The sequence below is a fragment of the Rhinopithecus bieti genome, unplaced genomic scaffold, assembly GCF_001698545.2.
Source record: "Rhinopithecus bieti isolate Rb0 unplaced genomic scaffold, ASM169854v2 scaffold_9383, whole genome shotgun sequence".
Lineage (NCBI taxonomy): Eukaryota > Metazoa > Chordata > Mammalia > Primates > Cercopithecidae > Rhinopithecus > Rhinopithecus bieti.
The window spans coordinates 2,897,914-2,907,509 of NW_016806471.1; the positions used below are offsets into that span (position 1 = coordinate 2,897,914).

The 9,596-nt window shown below is 46.2% G+C and overlaps 1 protein-coding gene across 1 annotated transcript in view; it reads right to left on the reverse strand.

Annotated features, from left to right (window-relative positions):
* Nucleotides 1–9,596, reverse strand: part of MYOF (myoferlin) — a 157,796-nt gene that overhangs the window by 123,141 nt on the left and 25,059 nt on the right. Inside the window, 2 exon segments of the mRNA XM_017876763.1 lie at nt 3,816–3,903; nt 8,554–8,662. Of these exon segments, the coding sequence (XP_017732252.1) occupies nt 3,816–3,903; nt 8,554–8,662 (197 nt within the window).

Genomic DNA, 9,596 nt, shown 5'->3' on the forward strand with positions numbered 1-9,596 from the left:
AAAAAAAAAAAAAAAAAAAAAAAAAAAAAAAATTCACTTTTGTGTTCCAGCATAAATATTTCTAATATCTCCTCTGCAGGAGCCACTATGTGGATAAGAACCTTTAAAATCAATAGCAGAAGTTGCTGGCAGTGGTTATCTCAGGAGGATGGGACCAAGAGATTTTCACTTTCTGTGTCATGTATCTCTGTGATGTTTACATTTTATTAAGCAGAGTTTTTCTTTTTTTTTTTTTTCTTTTGCTCAAGGAAGGAAAAACAAGCTTAAATTGTAAGAATCTGAAAATATATAAATTAGAAGAAGCAGATATTACTTTTATATAGAACAGTAAAGTTTTAGGGTTTAAGAGTCAATTGAAGGGAGGCCAGGTGCGGTGGCTCATGACTGTCATCCCAGCACTTTGGGAGGTCGAGGCAGGTGGATCACTTGTGGTCAGGAGTTCAAGACCAGCCTGGCCAACATGGCAAAACCCTGTCTCTACTAAAAATAAAAAAATTAGCCAGGCATGGTGGCACATGCCTGTAATACCAGCTACTCGGGAGGATGAGCACAAGAATTGCTTGAACCTGGGAGGTGGAGGTTGCAATGAGGTGAGATTACACCACTGCACTCCAGCCTGGGTGACAGACTAAGATTCCATTTCAAAAACAAAACAAAAAATAAAAAACAAAGCAAGTTAATTGAAGGGAAAAAAAGCAAATTCTGGGCCAGATGTACTGCTTATGTCATTAAGGTGTGCAATGCCAAGAGGTATGGAAGTCTTGCTGTTCTCTGTCTCATATTTGTTTGTCTTATATTCCCCCAAGATTGTAAGTTGTTTTTTTCTCCTGGTGTCTTTCCTAGCAGGGGGTTCAAAGACACCTTTCCTCAGTTGAACTGAATTACCATGTGATACAGTTTGGATATTTGTCCCCTCCAAATCTCATGCTGAAATCTGATCCTCAGTGTTGGAGGTGGGGCCTACTGGAAGATGTTTGGGTCATGGGGGTGGATCCCTCGTGAATGGCTTGGCGGCTTCTCTGCAGTAAGAATGAGTTCACCTGAGAGATGGTTGTTTAAAAGAGAGTGGCACCCTCGCCTTCTCTCTCATTTTCCTCCTCTCTGATCATGTGATGCTGGCTTGCCTTCCCCTTCCTCCATGAGTGGAAGCTTCCTGAAGCACTCACCAGAGGCACAGGCTGGCACCATGCTTCTTGTACAGTCTGAAGAACCATGAGCCAAATAAACTTCTTTTCTTTATATCTTACCCAGCCTCAGGTATTCCTTTATAGCAATGCAAACAGACTAAGACACTATGTTAGGGAAAACAAATGTTTTCCCTTGAAGCATCTAGATAGTTGAGGCTATTAGAAGTTTTTGTTGGCCGGGCGCGGTGGCTCAAGCCTGTAATCCCAGCACTTTGGGAGGCCGAGACGGGCGGATCACGAGGTCAGGAGATCGAGACCATCCTGGCTAATACGGTGAAACCCTGTCTCTACTTAAAATACAAAAAACTAGCCGGGCGACGAGGCGGGCGCCTGTAGTCCCAGCTACTCAGGAGGCTGAGGCAGGAGAACGGCGTAAACCCGGGAGGCGGAGCTTGCAGTGCGCTGAGATCCGGCCACTGCACTCCAGCCTGGGTGGCAGAGCAAGACTCCGTCTCAAAAAAAAAAAAAGAAAAAAAAAAAAAAAGAAGTTTTGTTTTGTTTGGTTTGGTTTGTTTTAATGCTGGAGGAAAGTTTCTCTTAGCCAGATTAGGAAGCCGACACACAGAATGCCACCCTTGACCCAGCCCTGGCAAATATTCATTTTATAGAACAAAGATAGCACTTCCAGATCAAAGAGCCTGGTTTATTTTTTGTAATAAAGAAATTTCATACCACTTCTCAGTCTTTTGGCTAAGATCAAGTGTAGAAATTTCACTTTGTCATCTTGCACTTAAAAATAAAATTGCCCTGCAGACACAGCTCATTTGCAGACCAACCCTTGGTGACCTTCTTTGTTTGAAATCCAAATACAAGGAACCCAAGTTTTGGTTTATTTCCTGTCTTGATTTCAGACTTCTGATTTCTAGAACTGCGAGAGAATGTTTCTGTTGCTTAAGCCACCCAGTTTGCAATAGTTTAGGACAGCAGCCCTAAAACTAACAGGGTCTAGCTTAGGAGAAACGACAGAAGGAAGAAAGATGCCCTGATTTTTCCAATTCAGAGGCTACTCCAGATAGCCCATCAATGAGGGCTGCCTTGTGCAGGCCAGAAAGCGCTTAGTGCCCTTCCCACACAGACACAAATGCTGGTGACAACAGTCATGGGCAGGGGAGGTCCAAGGGAAATGGGTGGGACTACTTGGTTCTGCACCCTATGGTGTTATTGGTGCTGGCTTGTGTCCTCTGTGTTTCGTGTTTTTTTTTTTTTTTTTTTGTCATCACTGCTGTGGAAGCAAAGGGAGCCATGATATTCTTGAGTCACTGCAGGGCATCTGCAGTGCTGAGTGTCCAAAGCCAAGTAGTATGCTCAGGGTGCTGCTAGGAAGAGGGTGAAGGGCAGAGCATACTGCTGATGTGCTGGGGCCATCTCAGTCTTGTCACCAAGAGGAAGCCGGCTAAACCTCACTGGAAACTCACAACTACTTAGTCAAAAAATGGGCCAAAACATTCATAATGGGTGCATAAGCAGGGGCAGGGGCTGAGATCAGGCTGAGCAAGATGAGAAGTGCGGTGGGAGTGGGCAGGGCAGGCAGAGATGGTGCTGCTATGGGCTACTGTAGAGTGAACCCTTGGGTGGCCGGAGAGCCGAATTCCGAACCAAGAGAAGCAAGGAGAAGATGGGCCCCAAGGAGCCACCACACCTGGCTAATTTTTTTGAATTTTTATTAGAGACAAGGTTTCACCACGTTGGCCAGGCTGGTCTCGAACTCCTGACCCCAGGTGATTCACCTGCCTCGGCCTCCCAAAGTGTTGGGATTATAGGCATGAGCCACCGTGCCCAGCCAGGAGGGAGAGTTTCAAGGAAGCAGGTGAGTGTGGTGAGATAAGGGGCCCCTCCCTTCCTGGGGCACATGCTGAGACTGGGGTAACAGATGGGGCCCTTGGTCATGCATCTTAGGGCTGAGGAAGGGACAGAGACACTTTTAGCATCACATCATCCTGGGAAGACACTGAGAGGGGGTCAGACTCAGCTGCATGAGAGGCCTGATTATCCTGTAGGCCCTCCCTCCCTGAGCCCTCAGCCCCAACCCCACCTAGAGTGGCACCTGATGGCCCTGAATGACTGGCAACCCATGTCAGAGACCAAGGACAATGCGGGTTATGCTGAAGAGAAGCAATTGCTTAGAGGACCTGGGGCTGTTTGGGGACACGATGGGGCCAGCATTATGGGAGAAAGAGAAGGAAGCTCCAGTCGAAGACCACTCCCATGAGACTGGTACTGACAGCAGAGACCAGAGGTGGCACCTTTGGGAGGTGAGGAGACGCATGGAGGAGAGCACAGGGGCCATTCCTTGAGCCAAACAGCCTGGGGACACTGTATGGGGTGGAAGCCACGAACCTGAAGCAAAGCCCTGGGACATTCTGCTGTAGCCCACATGTGCTTTTTGTGCGCACCGTGAGGTTGTTCAGTAAAGGGCTGTTTCACCCTTCCCCCCTACCTTGAAGGGCATTCTGTAAACAATTGCAATGTCCCAATTCAGGCAGCCCCACCTGCCTCGCAGGGCCCCTGTCTGGGTGGGCAGGGAGCTACAGGCTTGTGATCAATGGCAGGCTTTCTCTAGACACTCTCCTGTGTGTCTTTAGCAGCCTCCCCTTGGGGGTGGCTGGACCTTCAGAAGGGTCAGCTTACCTCCCATGCCTGGCACGCTGGGCCCACTCGGGTCATTTGGATGTGGAGCAGAAGGCGGATCATAGCCGATCACCAAGTCAATGGTGGCCTGGGTAGAAATAATTCATTGCAAATATTATCAGTGCAGGGCACCAGCATGTTATAGACTCAATGCAAGCGACTTCAGCAGGAGCCAAAGTCTTGGAAGGGGTAAGAGATAGGGAGTAGGAAAGGGAGGCTGGAAAGGGGAAGGGGGACACAAGCTCGACTGTTCCTATCCTTCCACTGAGAGCCAAGGCGGGTGGAGAAGGAGCTCCCTGTCTCAGGTTGCCAAGTGTATCCTTGCTAAGGCGCCACCTCATCAACAGAGTAAAGTTGTGACAAGCAGGTGTGAACTTGTCACACACCTCCATCCTAGACTGGAGATGCCCTCCCATCACAGAATTACAATTACAGAGGCTCACTGTAAGTGATTAATTTATTTGTTTGCTCATTGCTTATTTCATTATGAATTGCTGAGATTTATTTTCGTGCTTCTCTTTAAAGAAGACGTTTAGGGCCAGGCACGGTGGCTCATGCCTATAATCCTAGCACTTTGGGAGGCCGAAGCAGGTGGATCACCTGAGGTCAGGAGTTCGAGACCAGCCTGGCCAACATGGCGAAACCCCATCTCTACTAAAAATACAAAAATTAACTGAGCGTGGTGGCAGGCGCCTGTAATCCCAGCTACTCAGAGGCTGAGGCAGAAGAATTGCTTGAACCCAGAGGCGGCGGAGGTTGCGGTGAGCTGAGATCATGCCACTTTCCTCCAGCCTAGGCAAAAGAACGAGACTCTGTGTCTTTTTTTTTTCTTTGTTTTTGAGACAGTCTCACTCTGTCACCCAGGCTGGAGTGCAGGGCACAATCTCGGCTCACTGCAGCCTCCACCACCTGAGTTCAAGTGATTCTCCTGCCTCAGCCTCCTGAGTAGCTGGGAGTACAGGCGTGCACCACCACGACCGGCTAATTTTTTGTATTTTTAGTGAGATGGGGTTTCATCATGATGGCCAGGCTGGTCTCTATCTCTTGACCTTGTGATCCGCCCGCCTTAGCCTCCCAAAGTACTGGGATTACAGACGTGAGCCACCGTGCCCAGAAAGACTTTGTCTTAAAAAAAAAAAAAAAAAAAAGAGAGAGAGAACTTTAAGTGACTAACAAGGCTAGGCGTGGTGGCTTGTGATTTTAATCCCAGTACTTTGGGAGGCCAAGGCGGGTGGATCATGAGATCAGGAGTTCGAGACCAGCCTGACCAACACAGTAAAACCCCATCTCTACTAAAAATACAAAAATTAGCTGGGCACGGTGGCAGGCACCTGTAATCCCAGCTGCTCAGGAGGCTGAGGCCGGAGAATCACTTGAACCCGGGAGGAGGAGGTTGCAGTGAGCCAAGATCATGCCACTGCACTGCAGCCTGGGCAACAGAGCTAGACTCTGTCTCAAAAAAAAAAAAAGTGACTAACAAAACATGTATATAAAATTGTGATTCATAAAATAGGATAAAAAAAGGAGAATTGAATCTGGCTAAAGAGGAAACAAATATGCAGACCATGAAGTTAAATATAATTGCCATTTCTCTTGTGTAATCTGTGACCTCCAAAATGCCTAGAGCCAAACAAAAAGGGAAACTGAAAACGTTATGTAGCTTTCTCTAGCAACAGAAGGAAACACACTAGTTCCTTACAAGAGACAACGTTATTCCTACTTACAAGAGCTGAGATCAATTTCTCACCTGGAGCATTATTTTAGGGCAGAGTTTGCTGTATACAGTACTTTTTAATTTCATGGACCCACAAAATTTCAAAAAACTTGCTAGGGGACATCAACATTGGGTTGCTAACCCGTATTTTGCCAAATACCTGCCCTCAACTATCATCTATTATCACAATCATTTTATAAAAGGGAGGCATTTTAACACCAAAAATGAGCAGAGACAAACCTCAGAATAAAGGGAATCATTTGCAAATAAGGATGGCGCATACGTACACACACACGTGCACACACATGTAAGGTGACCAGAAAAAACACAGGACATCATAGTTAGGACATACTTACACTGAGAAATTATTCATTGTTTATGTGAATTTTTTTTTTTTTTTTTTGAGACAGAGTCTCACTCTGTCGCCCAGGCTGGAGCACTGTGGCTCAATCTCAGCTCATTGCAGCCTCCACCTCACACCTGGGTCCCAGTGATTCTCCTGCTTCAGCCTCCTGGGTGGCTGGGATTACAGGCAAGTGCCACCACACCCAGCTAATTTTTGTATTTTTTTAAAATAGAGATGGGGTTTCACCATGTTGGCCGGGCTGGTCTCAAACTCCTGACCTCAGGTGATCCGCCTACCTCAGCATCCCAAAGTGCTGGGATTATAGGCGTGAGCCACCTTGCCCGGCTTGTTTATGTGAATTTAAATACACATCCTATATTTTCATTTGCCACTTTTCCTACATCTGGTAAACACACACATACACAGTGCATTGCCCTATTTTTTTCCATTTCTCTATTTATCAGTGAATACTCCCTCATACACTGGCACACCCTGTGACTTGGAACTACTGCTCTGGAAGACACTGAACAGGATAAGGAATATGCCCCCAGCCACAGTTTCACAGCACACAAAGAATCATAAAAGCAGCATCTCATGGCTGAACGCAGGAAGCACTGAAGGGCTTAGTTGCTAAACTTAATCTAAGAATCAAACTTTCCAAACCTAGAAGAACACACAGACAGCCACCCCCTTGATCTACGGTTTTCATGCTGTGTTCTAGTAACCTCGGGATTCCCAGAGGTACTCCAGGGAACCCCAAAAGGGTAAGAGAAATTACAGGGGGCAGGGCTTGAGGCCCTTCATTTTCTTTACTCGATGATATGGTTTAGATGTTTGTTGCCTCCAAATCTCATGTTGAAATGTGACCTCCAATAGTGGAGGTGGACCCTGGTGGGAGGTGTTTGGGTCATGGGGGTGGATCCCTCATGAAGGGCTTGGTACCATTCTTATAGTAATGAGTGAGTTTCTCATTCTATAGTTACTGCAAGGTCCGGTTATTAAAAAGGGTCTGGCCTCTTCCCCCTCTTCTCTCTTGCTCCCTTTCTCACCATGTGTCATGCCTGCTTCCTCTCCACCTTCCCGCACGAGTAAAAGCTTCCTGAGGCCTCACCAGAAGCCAAGCAGATGTCAGTGCCATGCTTGGACAGCCTGCAGAACTGTGAGCCAAATAAACCTCTTTTCTTTATAAATGACCCAGCCTCAGGTATTCCTTTATAGCAGTGCCAAATGGACTAACACACTGCATTGAATCACAACAGTTCTGCTGTTCTAGGGGTCTACATATCTTTCTTCTGTGCTTAAAAAAAAGAAGGCAGAAAAATCACTGACTTATACCATCTTTCCTCAGAATCATTTCTCTCAGCTAGGTTTTGGGTAAACAGATGATAGCCGACATTTTGAATGTGTGTTTTGATTAGAATGCTGATTTGTGGCAAACCTATAAATTTTAGAGACCAGACCAGCAAAATTGCCATTCTCTCACATGGCTATTGAGAAGCCTAGCTCTGCCTACAGGGACTTTATCTTTTAGTGTATATTTTTCTCCCTTTGCTCAGGCTCCCAAGAAAAATAAATTGATTGGAAAATGAAGGGGTTGGAAGTTACGGGCCAAGGACAGTATCTTTATGAATGCTTCTTATTAATTATATGAAATCTGGGACTTGTGACACTTGAGTCATTTTTTTAAAAGCACATGCACTTGAGAAAGAGAATTCTGGTCTTGCATCAGACAATATTAAGATGTACTTTATTTTATTTTATTTTATTTTATTTTATTTTATTTTATTTTATTTTATTTTATTTTTGAGACAGAGTCTTGCTCTGTTGCCCAGGCTGGAGTGCAGTGGTGCGATCTTGGCTCACTACAACCTGGGCCTCCCGGGTTCGATGATTCTCCTGCTTCAGCCTCCCAAGTAGCTGGGACTACAGGCACATGCCACCACGCCCGGCTAATTTTTTGTATTTTTAGTAGAGACGGGGTTTCACCGTGTTAGGCAGGATGGTCTGGATCTCCTGACCTCATGATCTGCCTGCCTCAGCCTCCCAAAGTGGTGGGATTACAGGCGTGAGTCACTACACCCAGCAAGATGTCCTTACTGAGAGAGGCTGTGACCAGAAAACATCCAATACCCAATGTAATAAAGATTATGAGACCAGGTGTGGTGACTTATGCCTGTAATCCCAGTACTTTGGTAGGTCGAGGCGGGAGGATCACCTGAGGTCAGGAGTTTGAGACCAGCCTAACCAATATGATGAAACTCCATCTCTACTAAAAATATAAAAATTAACTGGGCATGGAGGCATTTGCCTATAATCCCAGCTACTTGGAAGGCTGAGGCTGGAGAATCACTTGAACCCAGGAGGAAGAGGTTGCAGTGAGCCGAGATTATACCACCACACTCCAGCCTGGGTGACAGAGTGAGACTCTATCTCAAAAAAAAAAAAATAGATTATGATATTACCATCTTCATATTCCAAGGTTATATCAATGAACTGCCTTCTACAGAATGTTTCAAAGAGTATCTGATACACATAATTATACATAACCACACAAATGTGGGTTATGTATAATAACCCACAGGTGTGAGCCACCTCGCCTGGCCTTAGACCTTTTTCTTAATGAAATTTTGCTCAATCATCTCACTTCAAAGTCATTCAATGAGAGAGAAAACACTCACCCCAGTATCTTGCCCCCTTTCATTTAGCAGGGAGATCAGCTTGTACGGCAGGGATCTGCTCTGGTCACCAGTCAGGTCCTTCAGGGCTACGGTCGCCGTGCCAATTAATCTGCAAGGAAAACAGGAAAGCACATAGCAGCCTAAGTAGGAGATAGGCTTCCACTGACTCAGGACCTCTCAACCCCTACCTCTTCATCTGTTATAATAAAAGTCACCTATAGTGAGATGTGGGCCATTTTGCTATTAGCCTCGCAGGGCATTTTGGCAGTAAATGTATCTCCCATTGCTTCTCCATTACAAGAGTCAAACTCTGGTGCCTATGAAATTCCCATCTTTTTTTTTTCTTTTTTCTTTTCTTTTCTTTTTTTAAGACAGACTCTTGCTGTGTCACCCAGGCTGGAGTGCCCTGGGGCGATCTCCACTCACTGCAGCCTCCACGTACTGGGTACAAGTGATTCTCCTGCCTCAGCCTCCCAAATAGCGGGGATTATAGGTGCCGACCCCACGCCCAGCTAATTTTCGGATTTTTTCATAGAGATGGGTTTTCGCCATGTTGGCCAGGATGGTGGTCTCAAACTCCTGACCTCAGGTGATCTGCCCACCTCAGCTGCCCAAAGTGCTGGGATTACAGGTGTGAATCACTGCTCCCAGCCTGAAATTTCAATAGTCATGAAGGAGATAGAAGGGCAAGAGATGAAGACTGAATAGAGTGGCCGGACGCAGTGGCTCATGCCTGTAATCCCAGCACTTTAGGAGGCTGAGGTGGAAGGATCAATTGAGTCCAGGAGTTTGAGACCAGCCTGGGCAAGATGATGAGACCCCATCTCTACAAAAAATTAAAAAATTAATTGGGAGTGGTGGTTCATGCCTGTAATCCCAGCTACATGGGAGAATAAGGTGGGAAGCTCACTTGAACCCAGGAGGTTGAGGTTGCAGTGAGCTATGATTGTATCACTGTACTCCAGGCTGGGCGACAGAGTGAGACCTTGTCTCAAAAAAAAGAAAAGGAAAAGAAAGACTAAATATAGCCCGCCCCCCTCCCC